Below are 15,976 nucleotides of genomic sequence, written 5' to 3'. Positions count from 1 at the left end.
TGATCGGAACAAGCCAATGAGGTGTCAAGTTCGAAGTCACGTGACACGGAAAAAAGCTGGTTAATGCCGCTTCCTAACGCTTGTTACATGATACATATTTATTGTACAGTTCTGAGACAAGATCGATTGCTTTTGTCTTAATTTACCGCAAGTGGGTCTCCTGCACTCAATTTTTCTCCACTAAATTTGTACACACAACAAACGGATTTTTTTAAAACACAAACGTGTATTCAATGAAATGAGTCAGTACAATTTGATGCAACAAAAGATTCAGTTCACAAAATTCACACGCAAGAAATTCAGTGTCCAAAAAAATGCTGCCGTAATAAAGACACAAATTCACCTCCATACAACACAGCTACTGTACAAACTACACAACTAAACTACCACACGACACTGCTAAACAACTAAAGTACATGTTAATGTAAAAGTAGGCATATCATGTTCAAAAAGACACAAATAAAAAGATGAATGGAGGTATTGGAATTCGGACAAGTATATTTTTTCTCTGTGGAATTCCTAACATGGGAATTGATTGTTGCGATGTCATCTTTAACCACTAGATGTCAGTGTTTACGCTGTTCATGAACTATAACGCTGCACTACAGAGAGTTCTAAACTTTGTGTTGTACAACACAGCCGCTTGATTTAAAGTGGCCCGCCACCTCATTTTATGTGGTCCTGGCGCTTTAATTTAAAGTGGCCCACCACCTCATTTTATGTGGTCCTGGCGCTTTAATTTAAAGTGGCCCGCCACCTCATTTTATGTGGTCCTGACGCTTTTATTTAATGTGGCCCGCCACCTCATTTTATGTGGTCCTGGCGCTTTAATTTAAAGTGGCCCACCACCTCATTTTATGTGGTCCTGACGCTTTTATTTAAAGTGGACAGCCACCTCATTTTATTTGGTCCTGACGCTTTAATTTAAAGTGGCCCGCCACCTCATTTTATGTGGTCCTGACGCTTTTATTTAACGTGGCCCGCCACCTCATTTTATGTGGTCCTGGCGCTTTAATTTAAAGTGGCCCACCACCTCATTTTATGTGGTCCTGGCGCTTTAATTTAAAGTGGCCCGCCACCTCATTTTATGTGGTCCTGACGCTTTTATTTAACGTGGCCCGCCACCTCATTTTATGTGGTCCTGGCGCTTTAATTTAAAGTGGCCCACCACCTCATTTTATGTGGTCCTGACGCTTTTATTTAAAGTGGACAGCCACCTCATTTTATTTGGTCCTGACGCTTTTATTTAAAGTGGACCGCCACATCATTTTATGTGGTCCTGACGCTTTTATTTAAAGTGGCCCGCCACCTCATTTTATGTGGTCCTGACGCTTTTATTTAAAGTGGCCCGCCACCTCATTTTATGTGGTCCTGGCGCTTTTAGTTAAAGTGGCCCGCCACCTCATTTTATGTGGTCCTGGCGCTTTTATTTAAAGTGGCCCGCCACCTCATTTTAAGTGGTCCTGACGCTTTTATTATAAGTGGCCCGCCACCTCATTTTAAGTGGTCCTGACGCTTTTATTTAAAGTGGCCCGCCACCTCATTTTATGTGGTCCTGACGCTTTTATTTAAAGTGGCCCGCCACCTCATTTTAAGTGGTCCTGACGCTTTTATTTAAAGTGGCCCGCCACCTCATTTTATGTGGTCCTGACGCTTTTATTATAAGTGGCCCGCCACCTCATTTTAAGTGGTCCTGACGCTTTTATTTAAAGTGGCCCGCCACCTCATTTTATGTGGTCCTGACGCTTTTATTTAAAGTGGCCCGCCACCTCATTTTAAGTGGTCCTGACGCTTTTATTTAAAGTGGCCCGCCACCTCATTTTATGTGGTCCTGACGCTTTTATTTAAAGTGGCCCACCACATCATTTTATGTGGTCCTGACGCTTTTATTTAAAGTGGCCCGCCACCTCATTTTATGTGGTCCTGACGCTTTTATTTAAGGTGGCCCGCCACCTCATTTTATGTGGTCCTGACGCTTTTATTTAAAGTGGCCCGCCACCTCATTTTATGTGGTCTTGACGCTTTTATTTAAAGTGGACAGCCACCTCATTTTATGTGGTCCTGACGCTTTTATTTATGTGGTCCGCCACATCATTATAAGTGACCTGCTAATCATTTTATGTGATATGCCGCATTATTTTAAGTAGCCCGCCACATCAATGGATGTGGCCTGCAGCACCATTTTATTTGATAGTCCGCTTTATTTTTCATTTTTCATTTTATGTGGCCTGCCACATTATTTTAAGTGACCTGCTACATAATTTTATGTGATATGCTGCAACATTTTACTTGGCCTACCATTAATCCATCCTTCCTCTTCCGCTTATCCGAGGTCGGGTCGCGGGGGCAGCAGCTTAAGCAGGGAAGCCCAGACTTCCCTCTCCCCAGCCACTTCGTCCAGCTCCTCCCGGGGGATCCCGAGGCGTTCCCAGGCCATCCGGGAGACATAGTCTTCCCAATGTGTCCTGGGTCTTCCCCGTGGCCTCCTACCGGTCGGACGTGCCCGAAACACCTCCCTCGGGAGGCGTTCGGGTGGCATCCTGACCAGATGCCCGAACCACCTCATCTGGCTCCTCTCGATGTGGAGGAGCAGCGGCTTTACTCTGGACTCCTCCTGGATGACAGAGCTTCTCACTCTATCTCTAAGGGAGAGACCCACCACCCGGCGGAGGAAACTCATTTCGGCCGCTTGTACCCGTGATCTTGTTCCTTTGGCCATAACCCAAAGATCATGACCATAGGTGAGGATGGGAACGTAGATCGACCGGTAAATTGAGAGCTTTGCCTTCCGGCTCAGCTCCTTCTTCACCACAACGGATCGATACAGCGTCCGCATTACTGAAGACGCCGCACCGATCCGCCTGTCGGTCTCACGATCCACTCTTCCCTCACCCGTGAACAAGACTCCGAGGTACTTGAACTCCTCCACTTGGGGCAAGATCTCCTCCCCAACCCGGAGATGGCACTCCACCCTTTTCCGGGCGAGAACCATGGACTCGGACCTGTAGGTGCTGATTCTCATCCCAGTTGCTTCACACTCGGCTGCGAACCGATCCAGTGAGAGCTGAAGATCCTGGCCAGATGAAGCCATCAGGACCACATCATCTGCAAAAAGCAGAGACCTAATCCTGCAGCCACCGAACCAGATCCCCTCAACACCTTGACTGTGCCTAGAAATTCTGTCCATAAAAGTTATGAACAGAATCTGTGACAAAGGGCAGCCTTGGCGGAGTCCAACCCTCACTGGAAACGTGTCCGACTTACTGCCGGCAATGCGGACCAAGCTCTGACACTGATCGTACAGGGAGCGAACTGCCACAATCAGACAGTCCGATACCCCATACTCTCTGAGCACTCCCCACAGGACTTCCCGAGGTACACGGTCGAATGCTTTCTCCAAGTCCACAAAACACATGTAGACTGGTTGGGCAAACTCCCATGCACCCTCAAGGACCCTGCCGAGAGTATAGAGCTGGTCCACAGTTCCACGACCAGGACGAAAACCACACTGTTCCTCCTGAATCCCAGGTTCAAATATCCGGCTTAGCCTCCTCTCCAGTACACCTGAATAGACCTTACCAGGAAGGCTGAGGAGTGTGATCCCACGATAGTTGGAACACACCCTCCGGTTCCCCTTTTTAAAGAGAGGAACCACCACCCCGGTCTGCCAATTGTGCATACAGCTTATATCTATCTATCAATCTATCAATGTTTATTTATATAGCCCTAAATCACAAGTGTCTCAAAGGGCTGCACAAGCCACAACGACATCCGCGGTACAGAGCCCACATAAGGGCAAGGAAAAACTCACAACCCCAATGGGACGTCGACGTGAATGACTATGAGAAACCTTGGATATATATATATATATATATATATATATATATATATATATATATATATATATATATATATATATATATATATATATATATATATAAAATTAATTTAAGCTAATCGTGTATGTTTATACCTAAAAGTCATGGATAAGTTTAGTTTAATGTCAGCCAACAATTTTAAAATACCATCTAAACGGCAGATATTTATCCATGAAAATATTGAAAAGCTACAGATGATGATTTTTAGGTAATACACAATTTTATATATATATATATATATATATATATATATATATACTTAAGCTAATTGTGTATGTTTATACCTAAAAATCATGCATTTTGATACGTGGCACCATCTTAGAAGAATGCTAACTTCTCATGCTAACGTTTTATGCTAGCATTTTTGCTAATTTTATCCGTGAGACCCTAAAAATGATGGCTTTCGATACTTTCCGGCATCTTAGAAGTACGCTAACTTTTCCCATGTCACCATGCTAACATTAGCAGGCTAACGTTTCATGCTAGCATTTTAGCTCATTTTTATTCATTCGAACCTAAACACCATAGCACTTAAGCGTGGGTTTATGTCTGCGATAACTTGCTTGAAATGAAATGATCAAATACGTGCTTTGCAGACTGCAATCTGACCCGAAAGGAAAGTATCGTAGTGAAGACCATGGCAATCTTCCAACCGTCTCTTCTACCCAGATAGTACAGTACACAGTACATTAGAGTTCCAAAACAGCAGAATGGTCAATTTCTTCTTTGATATTCTTAAGTCACCTCTTGTTATGATCTCCTACTTCAAAAGCCAAATAAGGGTTATTCGGACTTTGTAACGCTTTGACGTTAACTCGGTGTTTTTCAACCTTTACCAGCAGAAATCATTAAAAAACTAAACTCAGTTGACAGTAAAAAGTCGTTGTCGCAACTGTTGGATATGACTTTAAAGCATAACCAAGCATGCATCACTATAGCTCTTGTCTCAAAGTAGGTGTACTGTCACCACCTGTCACATCACACCCTGACTTATTTGGACTTTTTTGCTGTTTTCCTGTGTGTAGTGTTTTAGTTCTTGTCTTGCGCTCCTATTTTGGTGGCTTTTTCTCTTTTTTTTGGTATTTTCCTGTAGCAGTTTCATGTCTTCCTTTGAGCGATATTTCCCGCATCTACTTTGTTTTAGCAATCAAGACTATTTCAGTTGTTTTTATCCTTCTTTGTGGGGACATTGTTGATTGTCACGTCATGTTCGGATGTACATTGTCTTTGCTCCAAAGTAAGTCTTTGCTGTCGTCCAGCATTCTGTTTTTGTTTACATAGTAGCCAGTTCAGTTTTAGTTTTGTTCCGCATAGCCTTCCCTAAGCTTCAATGCCTTTTCTTAGGGGCACTCACCTTTTGTTTATTTTTGGTTTAAGCATTTGACACCTTTTTTTACCTGCACACTGCCTCCCGCTGTTTCCAAAATCTACAAGGCAATTAGCTACCTGCTGCCACCTACTGATATGAAGGAGTATTACACGGTTACTCTGCCGAGATCTAGACAGCACCGACACTCAACAACAACACATCATTTGCAGACTATAATTACTGCTTTGCAAAAAATATTTTTAACCCAAATAGGTGAAATTAGATCATCTCCCACGGCACACCAGACTGTATCTCACGGCACACTAGTGAGCCGCGGCAGGGCCGGCCCGTGGCATAGGCCGTATAGGCAAATGCTAAGGGCGCCGTCCATCAGGGGGCGCCACGCCAGTGCCACAAATGTTGGAGAAAAAAAAAAAAAAAGTTGGTACTATTATTTCTAAATACAAAAAAATAATCCCATGTTAATTAAAATGCAAAGTAAAGCCTATATAATAGAAATATTATTTGTTACAACATTACGCCCCCCCCCCCCCCCCCCCGCCCCCTCCCTTCCCGTATCATGACTCTTTTTGGACGTCACCACATCAAAAAATCAACACAAGATGTCAAAACGGCCAAAACTGTCAGGTGCCCAGGGAAGAAATAAGAGAAAAGAAGAGGAGGAGAAACGAGAAAAAGACAAGAGGTAGCAGGTAGGTAACGTTAGCCTACATGAAATTATTTGTCTGTTACAGAATGTGATAGTAACCTGGCCTTTTAGCATTAAGCTAATGTTACATGATTCGGCAATTGCTAATCAATAAATAGCTAGTTCTGTTTTAACGTCGGGTTAATATTGTGGAGGGGGCTAAATTGTTATGGAAAATAATAATGTAACGTTAGGTAATTAATTACAGTACTCCCACCTTACATTCCTCAGGGACATTTGTATTAGATCTTTTTAAGCAGGTGTTTTTTGTTTACATTGTTATTGCCTTCTGGTTAGCTAATGTTTGCCCTGCAGGTAATAGTCACTTTTCCACCCCTTCATATATTAGGTATAGTTGTAAGCCTAGTTGTTAAAGTGCACATCATTAATGTAAATTAAGCAATATGTATGTAAAAAATATTGTATTTCATATATTCATTTTTTATTTTTTGCATTCATTTATTTATTCATATTTTTTTTATCTTGTTAACTATTCTGATTGTTAATTTGCTTTCTTTAAGTAAAAAAAAAGGTCAAAGACAAAGCTATTCGGTTTTTTTGTGAGTATATACACTTCACTGCCGATGTGGGGGGGCGCCACCTAAAATCTTGCCTAGGGCGCCAGATTGGTTAGGGCCGGGCCTGAGCCGCGGCACAGTGGTTGAAAAACACTGCGTTAACTGATATGGGATGCAAAATATTGTCGGGTTATGAGACATTTCTGCTGATTATTTTTTTACATTGCAATCGTAATGACAGGCTATATGACGTCACTGATGTACAACGACACGTAGTGCGCTGTATAGGACGCATGCTTGACTAAATTATATTATAATGATTACACGTGAGGGAAGAACTTGTTCACGCGCATGCGCATACGGTAGTGGTGGTCTTTTTAAGTTGCTGCAGTGCAATGAAAATGCTTACATTTACATTTTGAAATGATGATGATGATGATGATGATGGAAGTGGGGAAGACCGTCGAGCGAACGCGTGCGCGCGCGCGCGTGTGTCTGGTTGTGGGCGGAGTCTCGTCCTCAAGTCTTCTCCAGTCCGCTCCGACGGCGCTCATTCGGACTCGGTACCAGCCAGCAGACCCCGTCCCGACCGGCATCATGGCAACCACCACGTGCACGCGCTTCACGGACGAGTACCAGCTGTACGAGGAGCTCGGCAAGTAAGTCTTTGATCTTCTGTTGATGTTTGATTGACGTGTGGAAGTGACCGACTTGCTGCAGTGATGATGATGATGATGATGGAGATTGGCGCCAATTAGTAGACGTCAGGTTGTGCGTGGGCATGTTGGCCTCACAGGAACATTCTTTTCTTTCCACAGCCCCACTGCACGCTCGCGCCGTGTGAGTGTGAACATGTCAGCTGGCTTGTTGTGACGTCACTGCGACTTGTGGCTCTCAGACGGGATGACAACTTTAGGGGTGCTCACGTTAAAACATTAAATGCGAAGCACTTTTTACCCTCACGGTTTTTGTCACATTATCGTGCATACTTTAGTCTTTGAAATGTTAGCGCTGTGTAATTTATAACACATAGCTTTTACTTTGGAGGTTTTTGTTTGAAATTGTCCCTTCAAGGCAACCTTATTTCCTGTTTGGCGTACATACGGGTCTTCAGCGGCGAAGCTCGCAATTTGGAGCGAGTCAGAGGTCGTGTATGGGCGACGCATTTTACACCACTAATATATGGTAATATTTGATTTTAATCTTGCTGTTCATTTTTTACATACTTACCACTTAACTGTGGCTTTAAACGGGTTAATTGACCGCGAAGAGTCTGCCAACAGAGGAGCGGGAAACTACTGTTTTTGAGACATCGCAGTGCATTCTGGGAGATGTAGTGCATCACCACTGGTGTTGGACAATATCGTTCAATTAAAAGGACTGTTGGTAACTTGTTTAAAGTTATATTTGTAGTTTTTTTGCTGGATGTATTTTGTCCCTTCAAGGTAACCTTATTTTCTGTTTGGCGTACATACGGGTCTTCAGCGGCATAGCTAACAACTTGGGGCGAGTCCGAGTTCGTGTATGGCAGACGCATTTTACACCACTAATACATGGTAATATTTGATTCGATTCTTAATTATATACCGCTGTTCATTTTTTTTTTACAAACTTACCATTTAAATGTGGCTTTAAACGGATTCATTGACCGCGAAGAGTCTGCCAACAGAGGAGCGGGAAGCTACTGTTTTTGTGACATCGCAGTGCATTCTGGGAGATGTAGTGCATCGCCACTGATGTTGTGACCATGTCATCAATGTGGAGCACTTTTTTTTTACTTACTGTTGTTGTCACATTGTCGTGCATCTTTTAGTCATTGAAATGTTAGCGCTGTGTAATTTATAACAAATTTGCTTTTACTTTGGAGGTTTTTGTTGGCTAGATGTTGTCCCTTCAAGGTAACCTTATTTCCTGTTTGGCGTACATACGGGTCTTCAGCGGCATAGCTACAACTTGGGGCGAGTCCGAGAATGGCAGACGCATTTTACACCACTAATACATGGTAATATTTGATTTGATTCTTAATTATATACCGCTGTTTTTTTTTGTTTTTTTTACAAACTTACCATTTAAATGGGGCTTTAAACGGGTTCATTGACCACAAAGAGTCTGCCAACAGAGGAGCGGGAAACTACGGTTCGAGATTTCGCAGTGCATTCTGGGATACGTAGTGCATAAACGTGAAGCACTTTTTTTTTTTTTACTTACTGTTGTTGTCACATTGTCGTACAGCATTTAGTCATTGAAATGTTAGCGCTGGGTAATTTATAAAAAAATTGCTTTTACCTTGGAGGTTTTTGTTGGCTGTATTTTGTCCCTTCAAGGCAACCTTATTTCCTGTTTGGCGTACATACGGGTCTTCAGCGGCATAGCTCACAACTTGGAGCGAGTCAGGGTTTGTGTATGGCCGATGGTTTTTACAGCACTAATATATGGTAATATTTGATTTGATTCTTAATTATATACTGCTGTTTATTTGTTACAAACTTACCACTTAAGTGTGGCTATAAATGGGTTCATTGACCGCGAAGAATCTGCCAACAGAGGAGCGGGAAACTACTGTTTCTAGACATCGCAGTGCATTCTGGGAGATGTAGTGCATCACCACTGGTGTTGGACAATATCGTTCAATTAAAAGGGCTGTTGGTAACTTGTTTAAAGTTATATTTGTAGTTTTTTGTTGGATGTATTTTGTCCCTTCAAGGTACCTTATTTCCTGTTTGGCGTACATACGGGTCTTCAGCGGCATAGCTAACAACTTGGGGCGAGTCCGAGTTCGTGTATGGCAGACGCATTTTACACCACTAATACATGGTAATATTTGATTTGATTCTTAATTATATACCATCCATCCATCCATCCATCTTCTTCCGCTTATCCGAGGTCGGGTCGCGGGGGCAGCAGCCTAAGCAGGGAAGCCCAGACTTCCCTCTCCCCAGCCACTTCGTCCAGCTCCTCCCGGGGGATCCCGAGGCGTTCCCAGGCCAGCCGGGAGACATAGTCTTCCCAACGTGTCCTGGGTCTTCCCCGTGGCCTCCTACTGGTCGGACGTGCCCTAAACACCTCCCTAGGGAGGCGTTCGGGTGGCATCCTGACCAGATGCCCGAACCACCTCATCTGGCTCCTCTCGATGTGGAGGAGCAGCGGCTTTACTTTGAGCTCCCCCCGGATGACAGAGCTTCTCACCCTATCTCTAAGTGAGAGCCCCGCCACCCGGCGGAGGAAACTCATTTCGGCCGCTTGTACCCGTGATCTTGTCCTTTCGGTCATAACCCAAAGCTCATGACCATAGGTGAGGATGGGAACGTAGATCGACCGGTAAATTGAGAGCTTTGCCTTCCGGCTCAGCTCCTTCTTCACCACAACGGATCGATACAGCATCCGCATTACTGAAGATGCCGCACCGATCCGCCTGTCGATCTCACGATCCACTCTTCCCCCACTCGTGAACAAGACTCCGAGGTACTTGAACTCCTCCACTTGGGGCAAGATCTCCTCCCCAACCCGGAGATGGCACTCCACCCTTTTCCGGGCGAGAACCATGGACTCGGACTTGGAGGTGCTGATTCTCATCCCAGTCGCTTCACACTCAGCTGCGAACCGATCCAGCGAGAGCTGAAGATCCTGGCCAGATGAAGCCATCAGGACCACATCATCTGCAAAAAGCAGAGACCTAATCCTGCAGCCATCAAACCAGATCCCCTCAACGCCTTGACTGCGCCTAGAAATTCTGTCCATAAAAGTTATGAACAGAATCGGTGACAAAGGGCAGCCTTGGCGGAGTCCAACCCTCACTGGAAACGTGTCCGACTTACTGCCGGCAATGCGGACCAAGCTCTGACACTGATCATACAGGGAGCGGACTGCCACAATCAGACAGTCCGATACCCCATACTCCCCGAGCACTCCCCACAGGACTTCCCGAGGGACACGGTCGAATGCCTTCTCCAAGTCCACAAAACACATGTAGACTGGTTGGGCAAACTCCCATGCACCCTCAAGGACCCTGCCGAGAGTATAGAGCTGGTCCACAGTTCCACGACCAGGACGAAAACCACACTGTTCCTCCTGAATCCGAGGTTCGACTTGTTGACGTCATTACGTGCTAAAAGCTGGAAGTTTGCAGACACTTTTAGGCCGGTAAAGGTTGTAAACAGCCCCTTTTAAATGTTGTCAAATGACTATTTTTGTCTGCTGAAGAGACCCAATGTGTTGTTTTAGTAGCTGCTATTTGAGGTCAAAGAAAAATGTTCACTGTTAATAGAAGTTTTGTAGCCATCTTTGAGATCCACACCTTTCGATCCAGTACACCATCCTCAGTGAACCCACGAGATGCGTTCAAGGACTCGCGAGAGAGGCTTCCGTTGCGTAACGACAACAAAATGAGCTTCCAGGAAATGTTCTTTTCCCCACGTCTATAGCGTTGAAAGTCCTAGAGAACAGCCTTAATGTCCGCCACGCGCCCGACATGCTGAGCAAGCTGACCTGTCTTCTTGGCTTGTTCCTCAGGGGAGCATTTTCTGTGGTACGCCGCTGTGTCAAAGTGTGCACGGGCCAAGAGTACGCCGCCAAAATCATCAACACCAAGAAGCTGTCTGCCAGAGGTGAGACCCTACAGTTATGTATATTTGAACGCCTCTTTAATTCTGACGGATGTTCCTAGCAGATATTCTTTCTGCCTCCTCCTTTCCTCTTTTTGCTCCCTCTCGTGTCGCCTTCCTCACCTTGTCTCCTTCCCTCATTTAGGTCACGTCAGTGTGCAGGTGGTGTGTTTTTAATATAATATATATATTAATATTGCTAATAATGGAGAGCCGCAGCAAAGTTTGATCGACAGCTCAGATTTTGCTCTCTCACACACACACACTCTTGTTGAGTTCAAAGGTCAGCAGTTATTTATTTTATGCCATGTCAGCACTTCAGTGACGTCAATCAGTCTCCTCTTTTGCCTCCTAGCCTTCCCTCTTTTCTCCCGTCCTCTACTCTGTTTCTTTCTTGGTTCCTTTGCCCAAATGTGTGATCTCCTCCAGCATGCAAAGTGACCACGTGTGATGTTCTCTCGTGCAGACCATCAGAAGCTGGAGAGAGAGGCCAGGATCTGCAGGCTGCTCAAACACTCCAACATTGGTGAGAGTCTTCGCCTTGTTCTTGTTGAGGTTCTCTATAGTGCGCGCAGACCACCTGCTTCATGGGTGAGCAGGAATGATGCAGAGCTGAACAAGGACCTATTTTTCGGACTATAAGGTGCACTTAGAGTCCATTAATTTTCTCAAAAATCGACAGTTGGCCTTATAAACCGTTGCGCCTAATGCGTGTAATCATCCTAGTTGTGCTTACTGACCTCGAAGCAATTTTATTCAGTACATGGTGTAATAAGTGTGAACAGTAGATGGCAGTCACACAGAGCGGTTTAACGCCTGTTCAATAAACGACGCTAGCAAGTACTCGTAAGCAAGCAAAACCAAAACTGTGAAGTTTCTTTGAGAATATAGAACATTGCACGCAGCGCTCAGAAATGTGTCAAAATGTTCAAGTACCACTTTGGTGAGATACAAAGCCGCACTGCTTAATGGGAAGATAGAGCATTACGGCTACATTAGTCAGACGTACTGCGCTTCAACATACGGGTATTATTATAATGTGTGTATAAGGGCGAAGGGTTGCAAAATTGCTGGAATATTCAAAGTTCGAAACTTTCCATGGGAATTAACGGCAATATATGGGAATTAACGGGAATTAATGGGAATAAAGTTAATTAGTGTTTTACAAGAATAAATAAATACAAAGAGTATAATGCCACGTACACTAGAGATGCGCGGTTTGCGGACACAACCGCGGAGTCCGCGGATTATCCGCGGTTCGGGCGGTTGAAATAAAAAAAAAAGTAGATTTTATCCGCGGGTCGGGTCGGGCGGTTGAAATAAAAAAAAATTAGATTTTAAATAGATTCAGGCGGGTGGCAGTTAAACCAATTCGGAAATATATATACATAGTTAAATGTTGTTACCCACATACGAAAAACGAGCAGGCACCTGCAGCATATGCCACAACAGAAGAAGAAAAAAAAAAAAAGAGATGGACACTTTTACGGAGCGGAGAAGGGACGCCTCGCCAGGGTTCGGGACCGAGGCCCCTTCCCCCGAGAGGGCCCCACCGGGAGCCGTAGCTGAGGCGATCCGCGATAAGGGCCCGACGCACGTCCAGGGTCACCACCGCGCCCACCGCACCGACACCCCGCCTCGTCCGCCTTCGCCGCGGCCGGCGTCACGCGCAGCAGATAAGCAGCTTACCTGCCCGCCACCCCCGTGGCCGGGGGCTCGTAACAGGGGTCACTCCGCGCGCTCCGCCCGCGCAGCTTACCTGCCCGCCACCCCCGTTGCCGGGGGCGCGTAACAGGGGTCACTCCGCGCGCAGTGCGCTCACGAAAGGGGTGGGGCAAGCAGAACTGGCGCTGCGGGATGAACCGAACGCCGGGTTAAGGCGCCCGATGCCGACGCTCATCAGACCCCAGAAAAGGTGTTGGTTGATATAGACAGCAGGACGGTGGCCATGGAAGTCGGAACCCGCTAAGGAGTGTGTAACAACCCACCTGCCGAATCAACTAGCCCTGAAAATGGATGGCGCTGGAGCGTCGGGCCCATACCCGGCCGTCGCCGGCAGCGAGAGCAGCGAGGGCTAGGCCGCGACGAGTAGGATGGGCGCCGCGGTGCGCACTGAAGCCTCGGGCGCGAGCCCGGGTGCGAGGGACATCGCACCTCCACGCGCTTGGAGGTGCGCTCAGCGCGGCTCCCAGATGATTGCTGCATTGGATCAGTCGCCTTTCTTTAACAGGCAAAAGCTTTATAACCTCACTAATGCCTTGCATCGTCTATATTAGATATATAACAACGGGCGGGTGCGGGCGGGTGCGGTGTTGATTAAATGTTAATTCAGGTGGATGCGGATGGTTGACGACTTTTGTCATGCGGTTGCAGATGAAATAATTGCCTATCCGCGCATCTCTAACGTACACCATCTGATGTGTGGAGACATTTCACCCCAACCAATGTAGGCGGAAAAGCTGTGTGCTTACATTTGCAAATACTGTGCAAAGAGCTACGTCAAAAATGCCACAAAGATGCAGCAGCATATAGACAAGTGCCCAACAATATATCATTATTTTAATTCTCATGGACGGTAGAGATGCGCGGTTCCGCGGAGTCCGCGGATTATCCGCGGGTCGGGCAGATAAAATTTTAAAAAATTAGATTTTATCCGCGGGTCGGGTCAGGTCGGGCGGTTGAAATAAAAAAAAATTAAGATTTTAAATAGATTCAGGCGGGTGGCAGTTAAACCAATTCACGAAAGGGGTGGGGCTCACCCTGGTTGATATAGACAGCAGGACGGTGGCCATGGAAGTCGGAACCCGCTAAGGAGTGTGTAACAACCCACCTGCCGAATCAACTAGCCCTGAAAATGGATGGCGCTGGAGCGTCGGGCCCATACCCCGGCCGTCGCCGGCAGCGAGACGCGCTTGGAGGTGCGCTCAGCGCGGCTCCCATATGATTGCGCACTGGTGTGCGTCTGGGTCGTGACAGCGTGGCACGCGAATGTCTGTGCTGCATTGGATCAGTCTCCTTTCTTTAACAGGCAAAAGCTTTATAACCTCACTAATGCCTTGCATCGTCTATATTAGATATATAACAACGGGCGGGTGCGGGCGGTTGCGGTTCTGATCAAATGTTACATCGGGTGGATGGCGGATGGTTGACGACTTTCTGATGCGGTTGCGGATGAAATAATTGCCTAGCCGCGCATCTCTACTGTGTACGTACTTTTGCAAATACTCTGCAAAGAGCTACGTCAAAAATGCCACAAAGATGCAGCAGCATATAGACAAGTGCCCAACAATATATCATTATTTTAATTCCCATGGACGGTGTCCAACTTTGAATAATAAAAAAATTGTCGATATTTCCAAACTTCCCGAGCTTAACTTCCTGTGGTAAATTTCCACCCCTTTGCAACCCTAATAAGGACCCCACAGTGCGCCTTATAATCCGATGCCCCTTTTGTAAGAAAGTAGACTTGAATAGACGCGTCGATACGGTCCCAAAAATATGCTGATCTAAAGCAGTGAGAGAAGGAGGTGGTGTGAAATACAAAGCAGTGAAATGCTCCTAAAAAGAACATGTCCCCTCTAGTTCGTCTCCATGACAGCATCTCTGAGGAGGGCTTCCACTACCTTCTCTTTGACCTGTGAGTGTCTTCTTTCCTCTATCTTCTTTTTTTCCTCTGTCACACATTCCTCCTCTTGCCTTCGTTTATCTGCTGCCTACCCCACACCCCCTTACATAACACCCCCACCCCGCCCCGACACCTCCCTCCTTGCAGCGCCCGCTTTAGCGCACACTCCCCCGCACAGGAGTCAGTCTCCATGGCAACCCAGCGAGAGTGAATCCTGCGGCCGGGGGTTTCCCCCCCCTAATGAGGACATCCCCCTCCCGTGTGTGTGTGTGTGTGTGTGTGTGTGTGTGTGTGTGTGTGTGTGTAAAAATGCAAACGTGTTGCAGATGTGACCCTCGTCTTTTTCTCTCAGGGTGACAGGAGGTGAGCTCTTTGAGGACATTGTAGCCAGAGAGTACTACAGCGAGGCGGACGCCAGGTAATCACGGCCCCCCGCCCCATATAGACCACACACACACACACACACACACACACACACACACACACACACACATATGTGCATCCCACCTCCGCAGTCGTCCAGCCTCCAGGTTAGCACCTTTTGGCAGACAACTTCCTCTGCAGCACATTTTTATTTCGTGAGCGGACGATGATGAAGGAGACCGTGGGCTTTCCCACTCCAGACAAACGGACGCATCGACATGCACAGAGCGCGCATACACGCCCACGCCGCAGCCCTCCCAGGAGGTACACGTAAATCAATTTGAGTCGGGAGGCGCTTTGCGGAGGCAGAGAGAGAGAGAGAACGAGAGCGCAGTCGATAAACAGACATCTGTTTTGTCAGCTGATGATTGACAGCTGCTGATCAAAGAAACAGATGTTGAATGCAACAATAATAATACGAATGAATGTCTCACAACAATGTTTTTTGACATCTGTGGTGTAGCCAGGGTTTTTCCTGGCTCAAATTGAGGCAGAGTTGGTACAATCCTGACCATGCGCTAGAATTGTAACGCAAAAAAAATGGTAGTTTTTTTCAATTTACATGCTGTAAAGCAGTAGTCCCCAACCACTGGTCCGGGGACCGGTACCGGTCCGTGACGCATTTGCTACCGGGCCGCAGAGAAACAAAAAAAATAATTTACAAACAACTGCACTTGCTCCGACTTAACTTTCGCCTGTCCCACTAGACCAGGGGTCGGCAACCCGCGGCTCTAGAGCCGCATGCGGCTCTTTAGCGCCGCCCTACTCAGTGGCCTAGTGGTTAGAGTGTCCGCCCTGAGATCGGTAGGTTGTGAGTTCAAACCCCGGCCGAGTCATACCAAAGACTATAAAAATGGGACCCATTACCTCCCTGCTTGGCACTCAGCATCAAGGGTTGGAATTGGGGGTTAAA

At 46.3% G+C, this 15,976-nt stretch overlaps 1 protein-coding gene across 12 annotated transcripts in view; it reads left to right on the top strand.

The window, feature by feature from the left end:
• The first annotated feature begins 6,771 nt into the window (after positions 1 to 6,771).
• The window catches only part of LOC133574966 (calcium/calmodulin-dependent protein kinase type II subunit beta-like), an 81,893-nt gene continuing 72,688 nt past the window's right edge, over positions 6,772 to 15,976 (top strand). For 3 of the 12 annotated variants that reach the window (XM_061927364.2, XM_061927375.2, XM_061927373.2), the window contains exons 1-5: positions 6,773 to 7,073; positions 10,924 to 11,018; positions 11,482 to 11,541; positions 14,598 to 14,652; positions 14,993 to 15,058. In XM_061927364.2, the coding sequence (XP_061783348.1) occupies positions 6,838 to 7,073; positions 10,924 to 11,018; positions 11,482 to 11,541; positions 14,598 to 14,652; positions 14,993 to 15,058 (512 nt within the window). In that variant the 5' untranslated portion in view covers positions 6,773 to 6,837. Of the gene's footprint in view, positions 7,074 to 7,465; positions 7,600 to 8,790; positions 8,850 to 9,114; positions 9,229 to 10,923; positions 11,019 to 11,481; positions 11,542 to 14,597; positions 14,653 to 14,992; positions 15,059 to 15,976 lie in introns of those variants that run through there. The other 9 variants (XM_061927374.2, XM_061927365.2, XM_061927366.2 and 6 more) reach the window with 8 other exon arrangements.

The sequence above is a fragment of the Nerophis lumbriciformis genome, linkage group LG32 (genome assembly GCF_033978685.3).
Source record: "Nerophis lumbriciformis linkage group LG32, RoL_Nlum_v2.1, whole genome shotgun sequence".
Lineage (NCBI taxonomy): Eukaryota > Metazoa > Chordata > Actinopteri > Syngnathiformes > Syngnathidae > Nerophis > Nerophis lumbriciformis.
This window is presented reverse-complemented; position numbering and strand designations above follow the sequence as displayed.